This window comes from Coturnix japonica, chromosome 22 (assembly GCF_054131305.1).
Source record: "Coturnix japonica strain WE chromosome 22, WE-NBRP24, whole genome shotgun sequence".
NCBI lineage: Eukaryota > Metazoa > Chordata > Aves > Galliformes > Phasianidae > Coturnix > Coturnix japonica.
The window spans coordinates 6255352-6280146 of NC_140684.1; the positions used below are offsets into that span (position 1 = coordinate 6255352).

The following is a 24795-nucleotide window of genomic DNA, read 5'->3' on the forward strand; positions in this document are numbered from 1 at the left end:
GCTGTACGGCGGAAGTGCCGTAAGGTTACTCCACTGGGCGCCGCCATGATAACGCTGAGGGGGAGCGGCCCATGGCGCTGCCGGTGGCGGAGTGGCGGCGGAGCGTTGCCCGGTGCTGGGCCGCACTGGAACCAGCGCTGAGGGAACGGCTAGAGGCGGCTCCGCTGGATGAAGTCCTACGGTTGGGCTGCGGCCTATTTAGGTGAGTGGGATGGGAGAGGTGGGGTTGTGAGGTGGGGTTGGCTGTGGTGCTGATCGCCGTGTCCCGTAGGCCCGAGGAGGCGGCCTTACAGCGGTTGTGTGGCCGGGCTCTGGTGGGCAAGGAACCGGCGGCCGCTCGCTTCTACCGGGAGGAAGGAAACAGACGGTTCGGCCGCTGCTGCTACCGCGATGCCGCCCGGCTGTATTCACAGGTAAGGGAGAGAGCTGCTATGGGCCTGAAATGAGGAGATCCTACAGCTGAGCTGTCAGCCCGCCCTGAGGGATCTGCTCTGTTCCATGCAGGCCGCTGCCTTCGAACCTCCCCACAGCCCTGAGGTGGCCCTGTGCTTCGCCAACCGCTCTGCAGCCCTGTTCCACCTCGGGTACTTTGAGGTAAGTCAGGGCGGTGGCTTTAAGTCCTGCAGCCACAGTGTGCTGCTGTGTAGTAAGAGTGGGGAGCAGGGCAAAGAAGAGCCCGAGTAGATTCTGAGCTATTGCCTTGCGTTGTTTGAACATAGGGCTTCAGGTCGCCGCTCCTACAAACCCCACAGTGATGTTTAGTTGTTAGAATGAAAGGCCAACTGTATCACAGAATCACAGAATTGTAGGGGTTGGAAGGGACCTCTAGAGATCATCGAGTCCAACCCCCCTGCCAAAGCAGGCTCCCTACACCATGTCACACAGCTCAGCATCCAGGCGGGTCTTGAATATCTCCAGAGAAGGAGACTCCACCACCTCCCTGTGCAGCCTGTTCCAGTGCTCCGTCACCCTCACTGTAAAGAAGTTCTTCCGCACATTCGTGCGGAACTTCCTATGCTGTATTTCATCCCATTACCCCTAGTCCTATCCCCACGCACTACTGAAAAGAGACCAGATTATCCTGGGCTGCGCCACTGTATCCTGTGGCAGCGTTTTCATGTGGCCTTAAAAGTCCTTCTCTTGGTTTCCAGGTTTGTTTGGAAGATATTGCCAGGGCTGAAAGTCATGGCTATCCAAATAGGCTGCTGCCCAAGGTCTTGCTGAGGAAGGCTGAATGCCTTCTGCGTTTGGGGAGGTTACAGGATGCAACAGACACCCTGACTGCAGTGGAGAATAAAATGGCTGTAGATGGCGTTATGACTAATCCCATCCACCTTACGCTACAGAAAAAGTTAAGTCAACTGAAGACTGAAATACATAAGGGAAGCTGTCCAGAACCTGCACAAGAAGCACATGTTGATATTCAAAGGGAGTCAGAGATCTGGGAAGAGAATGGCAGTATTTCAGGTGCATCTTCATCTTTGAGCTTGAATTTCAATACAGAGAGAGGACGACACTTGGTGGCCTCCCAGGACATCCTGCCAGGACAGAATCTATTGAAAGAGAAGGCTTTTGTCAGTGTGCTCTGCCCAAGCGAAGGGGATAGCTGCCTTCTACAGGACAGCAGCGAAACAGTGTGGGATACTCACGTCACTAACGCAGATCTTTATTGCCACCATTGTCTGAAGCAGCTCGTAGCCTCTGTGCCGTGTTCTGGGTGCAGTTATGCAAAGTACTGCAGCCAGAACTGTGCAGATGTGGCATGGGAGCAATACCACAGGACAGAATGCCCCTTGGGAGCACTACTGCTTGTATTAGGGGTCTTCTGCCATGTTGCCTTAAGGACTGTTCTACTGGCAGGATTTTCAGAGGTTAGCAGGCTGGTGGAATGGTCTCATGGTGATAGCAACAAGGACCTTTGTAGTGCTGAGGTAGGAGGTAAACATCCCAGCAAGGCACTGGATACAAGAGCTGGAATGAAAGGTATCCCTGGTTGTAATGATAATGGCCAGTACCAGAGTTCCTACCAAGCTGTGTTCAACCTTTTGCCACATGTTGAGAAGCATAGTCCTGAACATAAGTTCCTTTGCATGCTGAGTGTAGTAGCTATATGCAAAAAACTGCAAGAAACTGGTCTAGAGGCCCCTGTTCTGAACAGGGAGTCATCTACAATGGGATCAGAACAAAAGACGTGTGGAAAAGCATCTGATGAACTGTCTCCACAACTGATGATTATGGCAGAAGCAATGCTGAGGCATGTGCTGCAGCTACAGTGTAATGCACAAGCGATCACTGTAATGCAGGAGTTAGGTAAGATAAAAAAGTTTAAGCTCTTCCTTGTTATTCATCTCATTTGTGTGAAGCAGAGAGTTGTAAAAAGCTCCTATTGCAGATGGATGCAGGTTTTTCTCTGTCTTTAGAGTCTGGAGATGGTGCTGTTGTAAATAAGAAGCCTGTGCGCCTGGCGACAGCCTTCTTTCCTGTCCTCAGCCTTCTGAACCATTCATGTAGCCCCAATATCAGTGTGTCATTTGATGGGACAGCTGCCACTGTCAGGGCATCACAGACAATCCCAAGCGGCCAGGAGATTTTCCATTGCTATGGTAAGTATTCTCCGTCTCAAGACACAGACATCCATTCTCCTCTGCTTGGTGTACTTACTAATTGCTAATAATATCATAATTCCCAATGTAATGCTGGTAGAGTCTTTGTTTATGTATGATCCTTGGTCAAAGATATCAAACCAAGTATTTTCTATCTGCTGAACCCAACATGCTTTCATTCTCCAGTTCGTTACTATCCAAAGGATGTTGTAGTTTGTCTCAGTTTTAACAAATATAGATTTCAGTCTGAATTTTAGGAACTCTATTTGTTCAGTGCTTTCTACCCTTGCTGTCCTTCTGCAGGGCCTCATCGGTGTAGAATGAGGGTTGCTGAGAGACAACAGCATCTCAGTCAGTATTTCTTTGAGTGCCGCTGTCAGGCATGCCTTGATGAGTTAGAGTCTGATGTCGAGAGTGTGTCCATGAGAAACTCATTCTGCTGCCCTAGCTGCCAGGCTTCAATGCAGGTAGTTCTTCGATGGTTATGATTGTTTAACCTTATCAGGATGTGTAATGTTTGGGCCTCTGGGAAAGTCAAGATTTAAAGGCCTGAGTTTATGACCTCTGCTGCGCAAATAAAAACCCCCGCAGAGTAAAAGCAGTATTTCACCGTTCTTAACCAGTTTCTTTGCAGTGTTCTTGCTTTCAATCTTCCAGCATTATAGGGAAAATACTGCCCTTAACAGGGAGTTAAAATCCCTTTGAACTTGCAGAAGGAATCTGATAATATCATGGGCATGGTTTGTGGGGAAGACGATATTTAGGAAAGAAAATAGATCCTGGAGTCTAGAGCACAAGGTGCTACCTGCAGGGTCTATGTAAGGTCAGAATCACACTATCTGCAATTCACGAGATATAAATGGAAAATGAATGCAGTGTGTGTTAGGTGAGAAGTCAACAGAGTATGTATTTTGTATGAGTATTAGTTGTATACCTCTTGACCTTGCTTCAAACTAACCTACAGTGGTCTCAGACTGAGCCTGCATAGCAGTCATAGCTATTCCTGGAAGCTTCACCTAAAACCTAAATAAGTTAGCAGCAGTTTACAAGCAAGCCACCTGGTTTTTCAGTTATATTTAGCATCTCTGTAGCATAATACAGAGGTATGGAAATGGTAAGCAAGTTTGAGTTGAATGTGAGCAAGAATGATCTCTGGGATGTTTTCACAGGGGGAAGAAATGCTGTGTTGTTCAAACAAAGCTTGTGCACTCTCAGTCAGCAGAGAGAGATTGTCACGGCGCTTACTGGACCTTCAGCAACAAATGGAGAAAGCATTAGAGCTGCTAAGAGATAGCAAGGCTGGTAAGGCTCAGCTTTCTGCTTTAAGGTCACAGCTCTTGGTACGCGTCGGGAGGGTAGTTATAGCCATGAGATGGCACTGTTGCTTATGTAGTTGGACTCTGCTGGCATGAAGCCTGATGTCCCTGGGGACTTGAGCTTTATTTTTTTTATACCCCTGATCCGGGTGTTAATCTAGGTCATACGTTGTTCCACAGTGACTAAAAGAACTCAGGATAACTTTGGAGTTATGCATTCTTGGGCCTCGGTTTCCTGGAGCGAGTCTGGCCAGCCCTGTGTTAAGAGTAAGCAGGGCTGCAGAGGAAGTAGATGTTGAATCCTAACCAAATCCAGATATAGTTGTGTAAGATGCAGAGATGACTGAGTTTATTACATGACTCATGGCAAGCTGGGGACTGGCCAGTAGGATGAATTTTTCATATTCTGTTTTATAGATGAAGCTATCAAAATGCTCTTGAAGTGTCAAATGGATGCTAGAAACTTCTTGTCACCAGAGCATTTGCTGATGGGAGAGCTGGAGGACCATCTGGCACAGGTCTATGCTACACTTGGTACGGCATCTTCTTCTCACTCAAAATTGTCTTCAGCTTTCTGAACTCGGGATTTAACTTGGCTAGTGTTTTCCCTGACTAGCTTTTTCACTTTTCTACTACTCCATTTCTCCAGTTTTGACAGCAGAGCTCTCAGAAGGACTTCTTTTGCCAAAATTACATTCTTAGCAGCCAGTGACCAATAATGTGATCTCATGTTCTTGTCATTCCTTGTCCTGGTTTGGAGAACAGCAGCCTCCCAAGAATACTGGAGACACAGTTCACCATGCTTTGCATAATGCTGACAAACTCTTTGCATGACAGTAGCTGTAAAAAGTAATTATTTATAGTTCTGTTTGTTTGTTTATTTTTCCATTAGGAAAGTGGCAAGAAGCAGCCAGACACTTGGAGAGGAGCATTCAGCTTGTGGAAATGCATCATGGGCCATCAAGTGTAGAAATGGGTCATGAACTTTTCAAACTGGCACAAATTCTCTTCAATGGGTAAATTTGCTTTCATTCTCTCTCCCATCCCTGCCCCTCATGTGTGTCCAACACAGCATTGTGGCAGTTAGCCCTTGGCATTTTGCAGGGCCCTGGGCAGTTTGGCCTGGGTACAAAAGTTGTCCCATTACTCAAGTGCAAGTCGATAGAACCCAATGGGGTTCACTTATGCTTCATTTGGACCCATTCCTCAGCTTTTTATCTGTCTATTCTTTCTATTTCCTGACTCTGTTTATTCTCTGGCCTATTTTATTCTGACAACCAGTCACCCCTGGTGTTTGCGCTTCAATTGAACAATGTTGTTGACATCTTTTCAAGTAAGGAAATAAAATCTTGCTCTATTTTGGCCCTCCAGTTTACTGCAAATCTTCTAACAACACATCCCTTTAACTGTCTGAATTTTAGCATGAGCTACAGTGCAGAAGTGGGTACATATACTTAGAGATAACGTGTTAAGTTTTTATCCATTTCCTTATTTATTATTTTTGCCCATCCTCCCTTTGCAGCTGAAACACTTGCTATGTTTTTCCTGTTGCTGAAAGGTGGTAGAGAGTGCGATTTATAGCCATGAACAGAGTGAGGTTTCTTGGGGGGGAAGGTTTGAAGTTTGTGCACGTTCAGGGAGCCGAATTAATTATTTTGTATACGCTTTCCTTATTTCAGATTTGCAGTTTCTGAAGCTCTGAGCACAATTCAAAGAGCAGAGGAGATTTTATCAGTGCACTGTGGTCCGCAGAGTACTCAGATCCAGGAATTACAAGAGATGAAGACCTGTCTGTTAGAACTTCCCAGAAGCATCCTTCAGAGGACTTAATTTCCCTATCAAAGGAAGATTCAGTGTGATCTTTCATCAAAGCTAAGTTTCATGTGGTAAGGTTGTCATGTAATACAAGCTGGAAAATTGTGTGTAACAATAACTCGAGTGAAATTTAAGATGCTTTTTAGAGATACAATTGTAAATAAAATGACCAGTTCTAACATGAGGGGTCTGCGTGTGGTATAGTGGAAATAGATGCTGCTGTAGGATTTCTGCATGCAGGCGAGGTAAATGCTTGAGATGCTTATGTATGTGTGTTTCTAGAGATATGAACATCCCATGTGTGGTATTCTGTTGGTCATGAGCATTCGTTCATCCAGACCAAAGTGCCTTTTACTTCTAATGCTACTGACGCACTTCCATTCTTGTCAGTACGAAACATAAATGGTTGGAATGGATGAGGCAGCTGGCTGGGAAGTGCAAACTCATGAGCTGTAAGAGAGGACACAGCAGAGCTTGGAGGGTGAGCTACCAGAACAGATCCAGCAGTGATTAACAACTGGCTTCAGCGTGGTAGATGGGTTAGGGAAAAATACAGTATAAACTAGAGCAATGTTTGTATATAGGACAGAACTGCATTTGGGACCCATCTAGGGAAAATGGGAGTGTGAAGGAAGGTATGTGACAGGACAGTCTTTCAAGGGAAAATACAGGGGCTTGTGGAGAGTAATAGCAAAAGCTCTTTTATTGCAGCATAAAGGCATAAGACTTGCAAGTTGTGTCTTTGTGCAGCAGAGCAGGGAGCCAGTATCTTTCCCAGCACCATCCTTTCCACTTGAGCACTACCACTGCAGATTACTGTGAAGGAATCTAAACACTTCTGGGGTCCAGGATTTTGCCAATGAAGAGGAGGGTTCCAGTGGTATCATCTCGCAGCACAAGAAGAAATGGTCTGTCCACATGATACTCTATGGGGAAGGTCAGACGAGCAGCATTCACCCCAGGATTTGGTGTGGATTTTTCCCCATCTTCATTAAGCTCCAGGACTGCCTTGTGTTGCACATGAGATAGCTTAATGGGTTTGGCAGAAATCTTAGTAAAGTCAGGTGATGTGAAAAGTGACTGGAGCCCTAGAGGAAAGAAAGAAAATTCCATTAACCTAAAGCAGGTGGGAAAGCAGCACTGCTAATGCTGTGATCCAGGAGGACATGGCTGTTCAGACAGAGCTTAATGGGAATAACAGACAGAAGCTTACAACTCTTTGTACTATGCTTCTCCCTCTTAATCTCAGAAACATTGTATGAGCTTGGTAGAAATATCTGATAAAGAGTTGAGTCCTGGACTGAAGTGGTTTAATTGTTGCTGAAATCTGCACAGACTGAGAGTGGTACCAATAACCCACCAGCATCATATTCCCCTGTGAGCAGGAAACAACTTGCCTACTGCTTTCAGACCTTACAGTCTGTAGAGAGAATGTGATGCACATACTTGTCTCCTTTAGAGTGTTGCCAAGTGCCTCTTCGTAGTTCAGCTTCAGTTTGGGCAAGCTTAGCACAGCATGCACTGTCTTCAGCTCTCTGTCTACATCATGAATGAACTCAGAAGTGAGGCTTTCCTCAATCAGAGTCATATTCTGGGTCACCTTCGTAGGCAGGAAGAACATGGCGCTGACTCCTTCTGTCAGTGGCAGCTGGGCAATCTGGAAGACCAGTTATAAATAAGAAAGGGACATACCCCATGGACCGGTACAATGATTTTGAACTCATGCTACAGTAGAAGAAGTGGAAAGAAGATTGAAAAGTTATGTGTCCTGCCCCTCTTGCCCAGTTTTATGTAGACCAATACAGGCTAGTAGGATCTGCGTATGGTTTCAGTTCTGCACTGGTTATCACACAGCCAGTGTAAAAGCAGAAAGAATATTCTAAAAATCAACAAAATGCCTTCCAAAATAGGGATTGCAAAACTAGCCTGATGGGTGGAGCAAGGCTGTCTTGTGGAATGGCTTAACAGCTAAGTGTAGCTGAGCCTGTTCCTCAGTAGGTTTAGTTCTTGTGCAATATTTGCTGTCTGACCTTGCAGTTGAGCTCTGAGTCAAAACCATATCGCAGTATGGCTTTGGGGTCTGACATCATGGACACTTTCACAGTTCTGTCCTCATCCAGATGGAAGTCGTTCAGGACAGTCCTCTTGGTGTCAAACTTGGTTTTCCAAGTCCCTGTTTTTTTTAAAAGATAAAATGAAAGATTATCTGGAATGTTAAGTTAGGCTTATATCTGCGGCTGAGAAGTCCTGTGCTTTACCTATGATGTAGTATTTGCTCTTTAAAAGTTGAGGCACAAGTGAATGATAGAGATGGAAGTAGGCTGATTGAGCTTATTGATTTACTGCCATTCTTAGGCCCCTCCTTTTCATCTGGGAATTGACTAAATGGGAAATAAAAAATCAAGCCAATGTATGGGTGGAGTAGCTGTTGGGAAGTTGATGCCTACTTATGTAATTACAAAACTATTTTAAAGGATAACAATTGTGTCAATGCACAGAAAGCACTCCTCTCTCCACCTCTGTTTTGCTCTTTGTCTCTAAGCAATAATTCTCTGGGACACAGGATTGTGTAGGTGCTGGCTTGGAGTGTGTTCTAGAACAGCTCTCCAGTATTTCCCTACATGCCTTCCACAGCAATAGTAAGGCTCAGCACAGCCTTTAACCTCTGCTTACCCTAAATGGTAATACTCTGTCTTTTGCCACTGAGTTTTGTAAGCTTAAGCTTTCTTCTTTGGTCTGTAACTGCAAACAGGTCAAGATTCAGCTTTCCAAGACTAATAATTCCTCCACTGAGGACTAGTTCTGCTCAGGTAGAATGAATTTTTTTCTTGCTTGTTAAATATGTGTTCAGTCACTTTCTTCTTATATTCAGTACCTTGGCACTCTCTTTTCACCATTGGCAGTGAGGTCATTCCCTCAAATATCTTCTAATGTGTGCTTAATTAGCAAAGTGCACAGCATCCTTACCCTTGAAGTAAGCAGCCCCAGCAAGGAGAATACTGACATCTGTGGGCATGTCTTTCATGAACCTCAGGATCCTTCCCCTTGTCTGCTGCCGTACCCAGTTGTTGATTTCCTGAAGGTCTAACTGGGTATTGCCACTTAGTGCCCTCAGACGCATTTTGTAGGACTTCTCTAGTTGGCTGTGGAAAGTAGATTTCACCCTCAGTCCTGGGAAACAAAAAGATTGATGTTGCAGTTAGCGCCCTTATCAAAACAATCTCAAGGCAGCAAATCATAATCTAAAGCACAGCAGCAGTTCTCTCATAAAACAGATCTGTGGCACTGTGTATGCTGAAACCTGCCATGAAAAGGAATGATTGATGGTGCGTGGAGGAAACTGAACCAGATCCTAAAACCAACCATGCTGCAGTAGGGAGTAACCCTCTACTGAAAAGTAAAGGAGAGAGATATGTATGAACAGAAGGCCTGGGTACAGCTATTCCTGCATCAGTCATCTTTCTTCAGCTTGCTGTATGAGCTCAGCTTACTTAACCTATTGCATTTTGGGAACTGGCTGGCTTCAAATAATAGCTGTTAGGGTTTTTTTTTCAGATGTTCACTGTGTATCTCCAATATTTCTGCAAGGAACTAAACACAGAATACTGGCTGAATGCTGTCACCAAATAGGAAAATGTAATTTGTGATTCCTGATAGTTAGCAGCATCTGCCAGGAAACCTAGAGTGAAAGCAGGATCCTTATAGTGAGTTTCTTCTAGGTCTTCTGCATGCTAGTTGCTCTCCCACCAGTATCTTTTGGTGCATGTTTGGTCTTCTCCTTTATTTGCATGTACATAAACTTTCCAAGGAGGAGGAACACATTCCATGCACTGCCGGAGTTGTGCCAGAGCCAAGCTGTCACTGTAGCGTTACTTGTTCAGTGTTTTCTACCTGCTGCTACTTATGTAGGTAAATTCTGATAGAGGGAAAGGACTTTTACTTTTCTCCACGACGATGCGGGAGGCACTTTTCAAGCTCTTCTCTGGCCCAGTCACACTGGCCAGTAGATCCTTGTAGGTGTTGTGGACCTCAGCTTTGTTAAGCAGGTCGTAGAAGAGGGCACGAGAAATCACATCTTCTGTTCGTTCTCCAGCCCCTGCCAACAAGAAGGACAACAGTACAAAGGATGGCCTGTCAAGTCAAACAGCACATGAGGAAAAGGGGCAGGAACTCACCGAGTGAGAGACCAGAAAGAGCAGTAGCCAGGCTGAATGGAGACAGCAGCACGTTGGCAGTGGCTGTCCGGCTGGATTGCTGGCGGTACAGGTCATAGCCAAAGTTGGAGACTGCAGCTGCCAGCTTGTTTACAGGGGTCTTATAGAACGGATCTTCCTCTTCAACCTCACCAGCAGCTCCATCAGTGGTGGGAGAGTTCTAGCAAGTACAGGGAGCACTCTGTTTAGACTTGCAGTTTGCAAGAACAGGTACAGTTACGATAAGCATTTCAAAGGCAAACAGTGTCTGCAGATACTCTCTTGTAATCCACAGAAGTATTAGTTTGATCTTACCGATACAGAGTGTAGGAATAGTGACTTCACTTTAAAGTGTCCAAATAAAGCTTAAGGCGGTGCTCAGGTTGGAATCCACTGTATCTGCCTCACAGTCATCTCCTGATGTAAGCACTGTGGCTTTAACTACGTAAAGCAGTAGTTAGTCTCATTATGTTGCTAAATGAAAGCCTAGTTAATTTAGGAGGAGGGTGCTTAATCCTTCCCTAAGACTTTCTAAAATTAAATAATCTTCTCCAAGTATCTCTCCCTCATTCTCTGTTGCTGTCTTCTACTTACCTGTCCAGTAGGTGAGTTCTGGCATTTACTTGGGATTGTTAGAAGACCCAGGAGAAGGAGAACTGCTGGAATCTGCATGCCTGAACCTACACAGTAAGAACATGACAGTTAGTTTGAGTAACTGAGAGGAATGCATCTCCACCACTACTGACTGCTGTATCTCATTGTGACAGGAGCTGTGATGACATGCTGCTGCTTGTCCTTCTTGATCGTGCAATGCACATCTGATCTTTGCTGGGTTTTCTTCTCCTCTATCTTGAAGTATTCAGCCAGCCTTGGCTCCAAGGAGTTCCAAACTGGGCAAGCACTCATGCCTGGGTGTGCCTGAACACATAAGCAGATGTGTGTGGCCCAAACCACACTGATGCTGTCAGCTACTAAGTGCCAGGGTCCAGAAAAGCAATAAATCATAACTTCTCAGTTCTAGGCTAAAAATTAAATACATCAGAACGTATAGAAGCTAGCAAATCCATACTGTTAAATGGGGCAGAAGACCAAAACTGACTGCCTGCTGTTTTGGTAAACAAGTTCCTACCTCAGGCAGTAATTTATCATGATTCCTGTGTCTGCAAGTACTCGGAAGGCTATAAAGCTAGGGCTATACAAGTCTTTCACTTCTTATTTGCAGTGGGATAAAAGGCCAAGAAAAGCTTTCTTAAACAACAGTGAAGAGAAGGGCTATGAGCAAATACCTAATGTTTGTCCAGATCTAGAGAACAGGTGAAAGTCAGAGCTTGGCTTATTCAGCATTTTAGAGGTGAGAGAGAAGTACCTGACTGTCCAAAGCTGGTAAGCTTGTTCCTTCTGTAGAACCCACTTTTAATCACTCCACTGTTGGCATATGTGACTCTTCCAGCCCGATCTGTCTGGTGCAAAGGGCAGCGTGTAAGCCAGGGTTTCACTGTGGGTGCAGAGCTACAGCAGAAGTGTCATGCCCCCAGAACAGACGCCACTGTGGCTGGTCTAAAGTGATATTTATACAGATTCCCAGAAATTAAAGGAAGAGGGTTGTGTTTAACTAACCCCTGTGATCCAGGCATCCAGTGAAGCAGCAGAAAGAACATGTGTTTCAGATTAACTGCAGCTATAAAGGAAATGCGCCTACTGGTAGAAATACAACTTAAAGCCACGTGGCTACAACAGCCACAGGTCAGGACCTGGTCTGATCAAGCAGAGGCTTTTCATCAGTGAAAGGCAATTCACTGCTGCTCTTTCCTGCCAAAATCCTTTTGTTCTGGAGGTAGTTCTGCCTTGGAGAAAACTGTATCGCAGTGGAGGTCATAAGTTTTCACATATGTTTAGACAGCGTAACATAGAAGTAGTACTTTCTTCTCCCTGTGCTCTTGTATCTTGTGGCCTCTTGCTGTACCAGCTGTTGAGTAGATGAGATTTTTCTGGTGCAGGAAATGCAACTCTATCAAGAGGTTTTACTATACTGGAAGAAATCAACGTATTTGGTGGTGTGATAGTGGGTACAATGTTGGGATTGCTTGTATTGTTGCAGAGTTCTAAAATGAACAGGCACCATGCTGAAAAAGAGAAGCCCTGCGTGCATCTAAGAGCAGGTCACAGCCAGGGCTCTGTGAGGATGCTTGCACCAAGCAGTCCTTGCATGCTTAGCAGGAGAGGTTTGGCACAATCCAGTCTGGAGATGAAGGTTTTCCATAGATCATACTCAACACAATCCCTGCTTCCAACTATACTGAGCTCCTGGGAGTACAGCAGCAAAGATTGGTTCTGCAGATTTGTATTGTTTTTGCCAGTACTGTCACCAGCTTCATATTTCTCAGACTTTGCCAAAAAACAATTTCCATTTTAGAAAGACAAAGCCTTTTTGCTCTTGAATTGGTCTGAACATCTGGATTCTATTTGCATGTCCTTTAGCACACAGCCAGAAATGCAGAGAGAGAAGAATTTGGTGGAGCAAAGGTGGGATGGTTTCAGGAGTGCTATTAAAATCTGTAGCTGCCTTTAGAAAGAAGAGAAGGAGCAACAACATGCAGCGTGTGGTGTTACAGTACAAAAGATACAGAAAGAAAGTGTTGATAAATGAGCTGAGGAGGAACTTTGTGCAGGGCAGTTGTCTATCTGTGAAGGCCTGCAGGTGCCGAGTGAAATGTTTTGCTTTCCTTCTATAGCAATACAAGTCTGAAATCATTTATAAATACTTCTGATTTTAGGGGTCCTATGAAACAGCACTGATGAGTTCAGACTGCTCTCTGTGATTGCTCCATCCCTCAGCACTGACTACTTCTGAAGCATCGTGCAACCGGTAGATCTAGAGGATTTGACTCCCACCAAAACTGTCACCTTTGCAAAAAGAAAAAGCCTCTTCCCAGCTGCAGCACAGGTACTAGCAGGGCAGAAAAGGGAGGAAAAAAGGAGTCCCAATCCCTGAGCACACTGAAGCACAGTGATGCCCAAGGATGCTGCTGGCTCCCAACCCTTGGTGATGCTGCTTACCTGATGGGAGTGCTGCTCTTTGACACCTGTGCCCCACGACCCACCCAGAAGCCCCCAGCCTCATCCTTGTGCCCTCTGCTTTCTTGGCTGCTGGCTGCTGAGGTGGGCAGCACTTGCAGCCTCCGTTGCCCCTTACCTTGGGCTCCTCTCGGCCGCCACTGCTGCAGGATCCCAGCGAGTGTGAGCCAGGGACAGTGCAGGCTCAGTACAGTCACATCTGCTTTTTGCTGCCTCCCCAGCCCAGCCTTCAGCAGGCTTCAGGTTACAGCTTCCCAGGGCGCTCTTAAAGTGCTCTGCTCCCGTTTTCTTTTGCTGTGATCCTCTTGCTTAACTTTCCAAAGCAAATGTGCCTTCTGTGATAAGGGCTTTCTAACAGCTGAAACGTGGGACTGAGCCAAGTGTTCAGCCTGTTCTTCCCTGCAGTGTTTGAGCAAGCCTTTTATTCCCTCACTTCTGCCCCGTGTCACATTAGGGAATTTCTTCTCTCTGTTAATAGAGTATTGTTTAAAGATTTAATGGAGAGGCTTGTGAAGGGGAAGCTGGATTCATCTGCAGCTTAAAGCAGTTAAGGGGAAGATGTTCAGAAGTGATTCTACACAGTGATAGTTGCTGGTGAAGAAGTTATTAATGTATATGCCTGAGTGTTTTTTTGGCCAAAAAGGAGAAGTCTTGGTTTAAAAGAAGAAAGATAATGAAGAGAATGTTGTAGCAGCTCATAGAGTGATAAGTGATCAGGAAGAGGGAAGAGGCAGAGGTCATTATTTGTCATAATAGAAGAGTCATGGGGAGCACTCATCAGTATCAGCATAGTTTTAGTGAGGGTTTTTTGGTTTTTTTTTAATGAAGTATTAACCTGTAAAACTCATTGCACCTCGATACTGAAGAAGATGAAAATGATTTTCTAAAGAGTAAATGATAAATTAATAGACGACAGGTTCATTTATGTCTAACAGTGGTCAGATGTCAAATCATGCTCAGCAGCTGGGAGACACAATGAGAGAACAGTTGTTTTTTTGTTCTGAGTTCTACTTTCTTGGTTTTATTCCTCAGTCATTTGTTCCTAGCTGCTAGGAGAGATTGACATGAAGCTGCCTAATCCAGTACAGCTGTTTGTATACTTGGAAATGCTGAAAGTAAATTGTGCAGTAATGTCAGTATCCCTTGTCTGGTTTGTACTGGGACATGCTTTGGGCTGCCAGCCCTGCTGCTCAGAGGTAACAAAGAGTTACTCATGGATGCTTGCATTGGCCTTGTACAGTCCCTTGGATAAGAGGAAAGGATGGTTTCAGAGGAGCAGTAGCAGCTGTTTTTGCAAGTGGGAAAAGCAAATCAAGGAGCTTGCTTTGTGATTAGTCAGTGCTTCAAAGGTGACCCTTCCTGACATGAAGAGCAACAGCTCTGCTTCTTGGCTTGTTCAGTGAGAAGTCATCAGCAGAGATGTTTGTACTTGTTAGACTTCCATCGTCTGCTGGAAAAATGAGAGCGTGAGCTTTGGAGATAACTTCTGATGTTGTTTGTCACTTCTTGATACAAATACAGTATTAAAATTCATTTTTATGGAAGAACATAGAGAATTTTTTTGTATCTTGTCTGTATCTTCAAATGAAAGCCCTTCTTTGTAAATAAAATCTTGGTGTAAAACCGTTTAAAGTGGAGTAGCGATTGCATAGAATGTTATAGCCTGAAGCAAGCTTTATTCCTGCAGGTAGAAAAAGCATATCCCTGAAGTGGTGTGTTTGTTAATCCCCTGATTCTCATTACACGAGTATCAGTTCTGTTAAATCAATAGAAATAATATTTTACTGTAGGTTGTTTTGGATTCGAGAGAGCAGGCAACATGCTGTCAGAGCAGTGCTGTGGAAGCTTGATATTGATATGAATTTGGTTTAGTAAGAGAAAAAAAATGTATAATATTAAAGATTTTCAGGCTTATTTGGTATTCTCAGCCAGTGGTGCAGGTGAGTTATGGAGCAGATGCTGTATTCTAGTCGTGTTGTTTCAGAACAGAGCTCAGTCAACATGAAGGCTTAGCAAAGCGAAGTGGAAATTCCTGAGTGGAGACATTAATATTACTTTGCATTTTACAAACTGCCTCTTCTGCAGAGTCAGTGGAGTCTTAAGGTTGGTGTAACCGATCATTTGTGCACCGAAGCACAGTCATGGGAGGCTGCTCTGCTGACAAATAAGATGAAATTAATAGTTTGACAAGAATAGCTTGGAGGAGGAGGAATGGCAGAAAGAAGGAAGATAGGAAATAAGAATCAAAGCTGTTCAGGAACCTGAGAATGAGAGGGGAAAAAAGCCTTACAGAAGAAAGGGAACTGGAGGGCAGAGTTGTGTAAGGGAGGGCTTGCACTTTTGCACAGGACGCAGTGCAACAGAGTGGAATGACATTGTATTAGGAAAGCGAGACATACCCAAGGCATGGGATGGTATTTCTGAATGTTAGAAATGAATCTGTATAAATAAATGAGCTGAAGTGCACCCTGTGGGCTACAGCTACGCCTCTAGAGTAGGGCTAGATTCTTGTGGGTTTACTTGTTGGAATTATGTGGCCACATAATTATACCCTCATTTTGAAGGGGACGTGTCATCGCATTGGTCACAGGGGTGGGCATTATCTTTAGCCATTTTCCCTCTTTTAGACTACGAGAAATGTGTAATTGCAGCTTTGAGTCAGTACTTTTTATTCCCCAAAGTCTCCCGCGTCCCTGAAATTCATGGTTAGTGAGTCAGTCCTTCCCTTATTCCAGCAGATGGTGCAGACTATTCAGGGACGGAGGCTCCCAGAAGCATTCTGCTCCTTCCTTTGAGGGAAGACAGACTTCCCGAGGTAGGAAAACTGTGCCAGAAGGATGGCCCTTGTGCTTTGTAACCACTATTTCACAAAAACAGATCACCATACTTCTTATCCAGAGGCTGAGGGAGTTTGGAAGCAGAATCTGCTATGGACAACCATTGTGTTATATATAAGTAACTGTAAGTTGGCAGGCAAGGGTGAGTTGGTCAAACATTTTCAAGTGGTAATGGGTAGCTCTGTGGGGTGGAGGGTTCCCAATAATTGTACATGGTAGGTTGCTCCAGCTGAGCACAGCTACGTTAGAACAAGAAGTCAGGGAGCTATGCCTTAATTCAAGGAATTCTGCCCAATTCATGGTGCCAGCTCTGAACAAGTGAGTCAAGCACACTCTGTAAGTGAGCTAGCAGTTACTAGACTCATCTTTGGACAGTCTTTACTGATTAGCAATTGTATATCATAGTCCCCCCTTATCCTACGTGACAAAGCGTAGCTAAGAGCAGCTCCTTTGCAAGGGCCCCTCATAGCGTTGTATCTTTTATGCCCAGACTGTTTTTTTCCTCCTAATCTTTGCAATTATTCAAGTCACTCGCCTGTTTCCATTCCCTGTTGGGTCTTTCAATGCAACACCATAAGCAAATGCATTCTGCTTTACTCTTTATTATTCTGCCAACATAAAAATTACTAAAAAATGCTTTACAAAATAAACCTTGTAAAATCCAGCATTACTCAAGAACCTAGAATTATTTTTCAGGAACAGGACTGGAGAAAAAGGGACTGAGTCCCTCACTGCAGACCCTCCCACAGCAGATCCTAATAGCCAAGGAGTGGGAAAAGGCAGTGTCTGAGAAGAGCTTGTGCCTGAAGTGGCTCTGACTCATCCCAGAGAAGACAACTGGTTACTAGTCCACTAGATTTAGAGGTCATTTCCTAGGTGGGTACAAACAGACAGTTTATAGAGGAACACTGTGAGGAAGGCATGTTCACAGGAACCAAGGAAGGAAGAGCCATATTAATACCTCTGGCTGCTGTCCAAGCTGCCAGATGCTAATGATGATTTCAGGCTATGCTGGACTCTAATAAGAGCTTAATAAAGACTCTAATAAGAGTCTGGGGACACAGAAATCTCCCTTCCAGGACTGAGAGGCAGAGCAAGGTTTTCAGGGTCAGTAGAGGGGAGCTCCAGCCAAGAAAAGCTCACCAGGGCTGGAATGGGATATCCCAGGACTGGTCTGTAGGGATCTGGAAAGGAAAACAAGCAAGGAATTGCCTTCTGTGGCCTCAAAGGGAGATCAGCAGTGGTAGGAGGCCTCTCTCAGCTGGTCCAGAGGGTCAACTAGCAGTCCCAGAACACAGGCTTTGCTTCTTGCTTATTTGGGCATGGGGTACTCATTGTCATCTGTTGCACCAGGCAAGTCCTTTAACTCTTTCATCTGGGGAGCAGCACTGGGGTTAGGGTTCTTTACAATGCCTATAAACAGTGGGATGCCTATTTCTTCTTCAAATATGAAGAAGATAAATGGCCGGTCTAAGCTGAAGGCTGAGAGCGAGCGTGATATCATGACACCTGTAGCAGCAGAGGCTTCCACCCCATCTTCTTTAAGCTCCATGGTAGACTGATGCTGTATACTGGATACAAAGAGGGGCTCATCTGAGATCTTCTGGAGATTTGGGCTTACAAACAGCTCCTGGAGGCCTGCAGAGAAATGAGCTAAAGTCAACCTTCACCAGCAGCTCTGATTTTTGTCAAAGCTGGCTGAAGAAAGCAGCTCCCTCATCTGTTGTTGCATGTATTGTTACGTGTTATTATTTCAAAAGAAAGTGAATCCTATTTATTCTCATATTGAGATTCAGAGCACAGTGTTTTGTTTCAGTAAGCTCTCAGTTCCAGGTTTTGTGATCTGCAATTTCTCTTGACAATTTTTATGCTCTGGATCCATTTTCAGTTAGGGAAAAAAAGGAGATGAGTTGACACATGGCAGGAAGTTGGTCTTGGCTACGAATAGGAGAAGCTTGTAAAGATGGGAAGGAAGTGAACGCTGCCTTCCCTATAGTATCATCTCGTTGGAGCAAAACATTTGGTGCTAGGCAAGCAAAGAGTAAGGAGGAGGAGAGGAGTAAGGAGTGTGAAGAGGTTTTGATGTTATCTGGAGCAAGCTGTGAGGCACAGCTTTCGAAACAAGGATGGCAATTTTTAGTGTTACTGAACATATGCCATGGAGATTGATCGGATTCACTTATTCTGCACAAATCCTGTTAGAGGCCTTACCCATGCGACTGAGAACACTGTTGAGTTCCAGGTGGTAATCCAGTTTTATTTTGGGTATCTTCACTGTGGTGGGCACCTCTTTGGGGAAAAGCCGGCATAGTTGTTCATAAGGGAAGTTCTCCAGCACATGAGAAGTATTCCAAGTGTACTGGTTTGGTACAATGACCACAAAACTCATGTTACCCTTAAAGGGAAACTTGGCTACCTGGAAATAAAACCAGCCAAGAAGAATTTATGGAGGAGGAAGGAAAGACCTGAAAGTGATGCTTTAAATTCTCTCTTTTTCTGATTTATCTACAGAGCCAGCCTAGACATAGGACAGAAAGAACAGCTGGGAATGTGTCCAATTTCTTTGGGGGGGGGGCAGGGAAGTTTGGTGGAAAAACAGCATCAGATTTTAGTCTTTGGCCACAGACTGGTAAGGAGGGAACTCATGACAGGATGGAAGCTCACAGACACCGTAGCCGTACTTTTAGCTGCATCCTGAAGGATTCCAAGGGTGCGTTGCCTAGGGGAATTCCTTTCATTATTTCCTCATTCATTTTTAATTCAGAGCTTTAAAACTCCATTAGTTCTCATTGAATGGGAATATCTGTTTGTGGCTTTTTTCCCCCAAAAACTGAAAGCAGAAATTCAACATTCTTACTGGAAGCAATTACAAAGGCTACTTATCAAAATGTTCCGTGTGCTGTCCGTGTTAAAAAGTACTTGTTTTTTGGAAAGAATAGCTGGAGACAGTGAAATAAAATAGCAAGAGGAAACACCAGTCAAAACCTGTATGCACCTGAATGTCCTGAGACTCCAGAGTAAACCAGCTCAAGGGGTATCGCTGGGCTTTCATCATCTCAACCGAGACCACAAAGTCATCGTCAAGGTGGAATGCATCTGGCGCGGTGAAGCTCGCATCAAATTTATTCCTCCAGAACCCTGTCAAAATTCAAGTTGAGAATCCAGTGAAGTTTCCTTTTGAGTAGGAAAACAGGACCTACAAACTGCTCAGCTGACACTCTTCCCTGCCATGAGTTCTCAGCAAGTGGCCAGGCACGTAGGAATGCAGTGAAGGCAGTACCAAGGCTGAAGGAACCCTAGCAGCTGGAAGCTCTTATCTTCCAGAGGGATTATGGAGTAATAAAAGGAACTGGGATTAATCCTGGCACCTCATCATGGGAGATGACCAAAGGCTATGGAGATAAGCAGTGTATGTTTAAGTGCTTTGAAAAAATGAGGAGTGTTGCTTTTGTGCTGCATACAGTGAAACAGTGCTCCAAAACCAAGCAAAAACATTGGCAGATTTACCATGGAAGTGTTTGGCCTTTGTTTTGATGTACAGCCCTGAGGAAGTTAAAAGGGGAAGATGCACCCAACCACCATCTGGAGTCAGAAATCCACAGAAGCTGCCTCTGAGCTGTTTGGTCGGTGCACAGTGGGTTGCATGTGACCTGGTTTGGTTAAGTTGAGCAGTGAGGTGCTGCTGTCTGGGATCCTGAACCAGGATGCAAAAATACCACAGGTTCCACCTGCTGTATTCTGGCTCTGCAGTCAAGTAACATTTTTAGCACTTGTGAAACAGTTGGGGATCATTACTGTAAAGAAATCAAAGTAAGAGGAACAGCAGATGAACCAGAAAAGAACAAGCAGATTGACTATCAGGAAGCAATGAAAGGAGATGCCATTCAGCTGCAACGTTGGCAGAAAGCAATAGTAGATTTCTAACTATTCCTCAAGATGATCAGGCTTGAGAACTAAGACCTACGGAGCTCACCATGGAAATGGATTGCATTGAGCAAGAGCATCACTGTGTCTCCAGGGAGCTGCTGTAGGAAGGCGGGTATTTGCCCATTAGTTGCCTCCTTTACCCACTTGTTTATGGCCGTGAGGTCATCCTCACTGCTGCCAGAAAGGGTCATAGGCTTTGCCCCATAGAATTTCTCCGACTCCTCCAGGAACTTCTCTTTGACCTCAAATCCTGGCAGAGAGAAAGAATTGCATACAAAGTCACAAGACCTAAAAATGCACTCAGTAAACCAGTCACTGCCCAGGGAGAGCACCCAGGGAACAAGAAGACGGCTCCCCAGGATGGCATTGCTCTCTGTCACCAAGTTCTGTCCTGCATTACTATGGCTGCCCTGTGCCAGCTCTCACCTTTCTGCAGGTACACACGTGATGCAAGGCTGAGCATGGCTCCTGCCAGCCTCCTGCGAAGGCTGCTTAGCACGTGGTGGAGACACGGCATGGAGTCCAGGTGCATCGCCTCCAGCAGGTGCTTCTCTGTCTCATTTGCTGCTCCTAAAGCAAAGTCAAATCCCTGTTAGTTCATGCTTACGTAGTGGAAAACAGGGACATTAATTGGACTGCTTCATTCTAAACACATATTGTGTCGTGCAAGAGATTAGAGAAATCTGAGAATAGGAGCCTTCTGAGGGCAGCTTCAATTGTAATAGTACCTAATTAAAGCTGCAAGAACGAGATTAAGTGGAAGGTGACGTATTTAATCTTTGCATTTTGCACATTGGTTTCCAGTGCCTCCATCCAGGAGGGAGGGGTTCAGGGAAGGGCAGAAACAAGTGCTGTTACAGTGAGTAAGTTACCTAGTGCCAGGTTAGACAGGGCAAGGGCAATGCTGAGGGGAGACAGGATCACATTCCCATTGGATTCTTGCTGGACCTCTCTCAGGAGATCAGTGCTGAATCTCATCAGCCCATTTGCCAGCTTCTGGCTTTTCTTCCAAGTTAAGTCACAGTTTTTTTCTTCACCCTCTCCCTCTTCTGAAGAGATTTTCCCAGAGGGTTCCTGTTCATGACAGCTGACAGCCCCAGCTGTGGCTTTATCTCCTGGGCTCTCCTCATCCCCAGTTTCAGGTGATGTGGAGATGGAAGGTGATGTCCCATAGGTCTCCCATGTATCTGCCAGCTTTGCATTCGGTGGGCTTGGGATGGCTCCTGGCAGAGCAGACTCTTCATCTCCACCACTCTTCAGGTTCTGGGGAGAAATGAGAAGGATATAGCACTGGGAAAACAGGAGTCTTATCTCCTTAATAAGTTTGACCATATAATGACTTTGGAAAACCACATCTTTTATGCCAGGAAAATGGACTTGAATGAGGGTTCCTTCTCTCCTGCCCTCAGCACCCACTCCAGGCTGTGGGGACAAGAGCCACCACCTGCTTAGCACTTGTCCTATGCTTCACTGTTTATAGATCCATCATCCTCAACCTTGATTTCACCTTCTCACATATTTTGGGACTGCAGATCTGCCACATGCACTGGTCAGCACCCTGTGCTGCTGTCACAGCCTTGATCCATTTTGGCTCAGATCCTCCTCCAGGCATCTGTCTCTTCTTGACTCGTCTGGTTTATTCCATCCCTTTTCTCTCCAGATTCCTCATTTTCCAGTTGTCTAAGCTTTAGCCTATAGCGCTGCTGCTGCTGTCCTCACATTCGCATGCCCTTAAACACATGCTTTTTTTTCCCTCAGATCTTTCTGTTCCCACCAGTATCCGGATGACTTTCCCCTGCTGCAAGAGCTCTGCACTATCAGAGCCAGTCACAATGGGTAGCATTAGCTATGAGTCTTCCTCCCTCTCACCCTCCTTTCTAGCTAATTTCTTTGTCTTCCCTTATCAGAAGTGAAATAATTCACTTACCCATCCCTGTGCAGGCAGCCACTGACATTTACTCCATGTGCTGCCCAGCTGCCTAGTCTGGAGCTTCTAACACAAAGGAGCAGAGCAGCAGTGGGTGAGGCAGGAAGAGAAGTCCGTACAAAATGGACTTTCTTATTGCACAGACACTGCTCAACTGCACTGCAATTGCTTGGGCTCATCCTAGAAAACCACTGCAAGTGTCACAGTATAACAGCAAGTCCTTTGGATGGAACCTGTCGTTGCTTACCTTCAGATCCACAGCTTTGTCTAAGGAGAGATGCTGTTGCTCAATAGCTTGTGCCAAAGGAAGCTGGAAAGAAAAACAAAGTCAGCTTTCAAGTATTTCCTTTGAATTTCCAGAGCCAGCTGACTCTGCCCTCACTCCTAACACATTCCCCTGGGGTCAGGTCAAAACCTGGCACCAGCCTGGCTGCAGCAATCCTGAGGTGCTATAGGAACATGAGGGCAAGCTTTAGGATGCAGAAATGGAGACCGTGGGGTCCACTGAGGGGATGTGGAAATAAGCAGGAGCTGGGGGAGGCTGCAAACACTGTGTTTGTTTAGGAGGAGACTGGATCAGAAGGGTACAAAATAATGCATTCTGTTTTGCAATCTCAGATCTGACAGGGATCCGGGTTTAAAACAGAGTGAGAGAGAGAGAGAAAACAAAAAGCTGTTATTAAAACAATGTCCTGCTAAACTCTGAATGTCACGGTCACTAAGAACAATTGAAGCCAAGTTTCCAAAGATTTTCTGCATTACTTGGGTAATGGAGATATTTACAGTAATTATGGATGGGAAAAGCTGAGATGCAAGCTTACCCCACAGCTTCTCTGCCCTTGCTCTTGCCCTGTGTTGACTGTGAGAGAACCCCAGGATGGCTGGAAGGGAACAACTTACCCTTGGATGACTGTGCAGAGCAGATAGGGAGAGCAGCAACAGACCCCAAAGCAACGCCATGTTTCTGGAACAGAAGGACCAGCCGAGAGAGGAGTTATTTCCAGCTACCTGGCAGCAGCAAGCTGAGCCTAGTCAGGTCTACAGGGAGAAAATTATCAACCTGGCCAAACAGGTTGGCGCAGGAGCTTGCAGAAAGCAATAAGGAGATGAACAATGCTGCACAGAAACAACACAGGACTCCTGGGTCCAACGCCAAGGCAGAGAAATCAGAGAGGAACAGGAGCAGAGCTGTAACCACAGCCGGACTCTTTACATGATCCTCTTCTGCTTGGAACCTGTGCTTCTGACCCCAACACCCTCATTCATCTGGATTGCGAATGGTATTTCCCTAATCAGTCTTACACACACTGTGCATGGGGGAGAAGACAAGAGTTTCTGCTCCTTCCCTATGCAAACCACTGAGGTGTGGGCACAGCATCATCTTGGCTGTGCCCAGCTCTTAGGAGAAGAGCTACTGACCTGCCTCAGCAAGTGCTGCCTGGAAGGGGCTTCGCAGGTAGAAAGCACAATACCAGAGGGATTTACCAGCAATTAGTCCTGGGATAGAAAGTCCTCCCCTTCCCAGCACTTGCCTTCCCCTTTTGCTGGCAAACCCAGCCTCTCCCACCCCTGTGCTCCAGTTCCAGTATGGGACAGTAGGAGCTTCCAGGGCAATCAATGAATCCCCACCCACTCCCTGGCCACAGCTTCGACCAACTACTTTTCCTGCTCAAACAGAAATAACCCATCTTCTCCTTAACATAAACACTACATGCCAAAACCCAGGCGTCGGCATGGCTGCCATCCACTTAACTCCTGGGGCTGCTTTTCACTCCTGGAGCAGCCCCAGTTTCAACCCAGAACAAACTGAGCTGTGACTATTTGCCCAGCAGAACAAGCAGAACTTGAGACCATTTCATTCCCCCTTCACCCAAAATCCTGCTGCCATAACTCCCTCCAAACACCCCTAACCCCCCCATGGTGCCAAATCTTTAACTCTCCATCAAATTTGCTCTCTCCCTGACAAAACCACTAATGCTCATTGGTAGAGCCCCCCATTTACCATCACATTCTCCTTCATTTCTCCTTACCTGAGGCTGTTGGTGTCCACGTTGGAGCTGGCACCTGCGTTAGCCCAACCAACAGCTCTGCATGGGGCACAGCCTCCTGCCCAGCCCAGCCCTCCTACCCGCCGACCTTCGGCACCACCCCCTGTTTGGGAATTTGGCAGGCAAATATTGACTTACAGCATCCTGTTAAACATTTGTTTGGAGCAGGAGAGGGAGTTTGTGGTGTATTTGGGGATGGGGAGACACTTAATGATGCTGTCATTTCAAGGCAACGTTAACCTTGAGTTTACCAGCTCTGAATCGCATTTGTGCTGATGGGAAATGCCAGCTGTTCCTAGCAGCAGCTCTGCTTTCCACATACTTCCCGTGCTGGGAATGCAGCCTTTTATTCATAACTCTGGTGCAAATTTAGGGCTTGGTATTTACTGCCACAGGGCTCTCTAGTTTTGGAACTTCCATTGCAGAAAGCCTCGGATGCTTCCTCCCTCTGTCCCTGATGCAGCAAGCACGAGGCTCTGTGTTCAGCAGATGGTGGGTGCCCAGGGCCCTGCAGCAGCACACCCAGGCAGCACACATGGGCATCTGAAAGCAGCTGGTGCCTCCCCAGGGCACAGCAAGGAACCAGGGGCCCACAGCACCACTCTGGTAAGGAGAAAAAGCCTAAGGGACAGGCAGAACTCCAGCAGGGCTGTCCAGAAGTATGTGGGTTTGTGCTGTATGCAGCAAAAACAGCAATCCATTCTCAGCATGGGATATGGCTCTGGCCATGTCCTCGGTCTGATGGGAGACTCTGAGGAGGATTGTATCACTTGCAGTGATCCTTTTCTTGCAATAGGTTCATGGTTTCCCAACACCTCAAGCAGTGGGAAGGAATGGAAAGTACAGATTTGTGTTCTGCAACCAGAAACCACTCCAAGATGTAGCACTGCAACATGGAGAGCTGCTTCCCTTTAGAAAGCAGATTGTTTGCAGCAGGAAATCCTACCTTACATCCATGGCATCTTCACAGCATCTCTCCCTCCTCCAGGAACACAAGCGATGCCTGAATGCAGAGCTTTAGCATCCCAAGCACAGCTACAGCCACTGTGCAGCA

At 45.7% G+C, this 24795-nt stretch overlaps 3 protein-coding genes across 17 annotated transcripts; 1 reads left to right on the forward strand and 2 right to left on the reverse strand.

Annotated features, from left to right (window-relative positions):
* Positions 1-56: 56 nt before the first annotated feature.
* SMYD4 (SET and MYND domain containing 4) lies at positions 57-16714 on the forward strand. 10 transcript variants are annotated; one of them, XR_014936521.1, is made up of 12 exons: positions 57-202; positions 272-413; positions 505-594; positions 1152-2310; positions 2421-2603; positions 2907-3070; positions 3773-3905; positions 4337-4453; positions 4812-4935; positions 5599-5805; positions 12702-12871; positions 15738-16714. XR_014936521.1 is itself a non-coding variant. In XM_085522181.1 (10 exons), exons 1-10 carry the CDS (start codon positions 169-171, stop codon positions 5747-5749), a joined length of 2319 nt encoding a protein of 772 aa, XP_085378307.1. In that variant the 5' UTR covers positions 57-168; the 3' UTR covers positions 5750-5918. The 10 variants fall into 10 exon arrangements, 5 of the variants coding, with proteins under 5 accessions (XP_085378307.1, XP_015736130.2, XP_085378310.1 ...); XR_014936522.1 differs by having other exon boundaries at positions 15741-16714; XR_001558976.3 differs by having other exon boundaries at positions 12702-16714.
* On the reverse strand, positions 6410-13182 carry SERPINF1 (serpin family F member 1). 4 transcript variants are annotated; one of them, XM_032448464.2, is made up of 9 exons: positions 13121-13182; positions 11294-11383; positions 10522-10607; positions 9910-10108; positions 9675-9830; positions 8702-8905; positions 7765-7907; positions 7181-7391; positions 6410-6822 (listed from the first exon to the last, which is right to left on the reverse strand). In XM_032448464.2, exons 3-9 carry the CDS (start codon positions 10597-10599, stop codon positions 6563-6565), a joined length of 1251 nt encoding a protein of 416 aa, XP_032304355.2. In that variant the 5' UTR covers positions 10600-10607; positions 11294-11383; positions 13121-13182; the 3' UTR covers positions 6410-6562. The 4 variants fall into 4 exon arrangements, with proteins under 4 accessions (XP_032304355.2, XP_032304354.2, XP_015736137.2 ...); XM_032448463.2 differs by having other exon boundaries at positions 11294-11387; XM_015880651.2 differs by lacking the exon at positions 11294-11383.
* Positions 16426-23806, reverse strand: SERPINF2 (serpin family F member 2). 3 transcript variants are annotated; one of them, XM_032448462.2, is made up of 9 exons: positions 23724-23806; positions 22594-22657; positions 21941-22003; positions 20639-21029; positions 20193-20336; positions 19813-20016; positions 18835-18977; positions 18051-18255; positions 16426-17477 (listed from the first exon to the last, which is right to left on the reverse strand). In XM_032448462.2, the coding sequence occupies exons 2-9, from the start codon at positions 22651-22653 to the stop codon at positions 17152-17154; spliced, it is 1536 nt and encodes a 511-aa protein (XP_032304353.2). In that variant the 5' UTR covers positions 22654-22657; positions 23724-23806; the 3' UTR covers positions 16426-17151. The 3 variants fall into 3 exon arrangements, with proteins under 3 accessions (XP_032304353.2, XP_085378336.1, XP_015736136.2); XM_085522210.1 differs by having other exon boundaries at positions 23179-23806; XM_015880650.3 differs by having other exon boundaries at positions 23113-23806.
* Between the last annotated feature and the right edge of the window lie 989 nt (positions 23807-24795).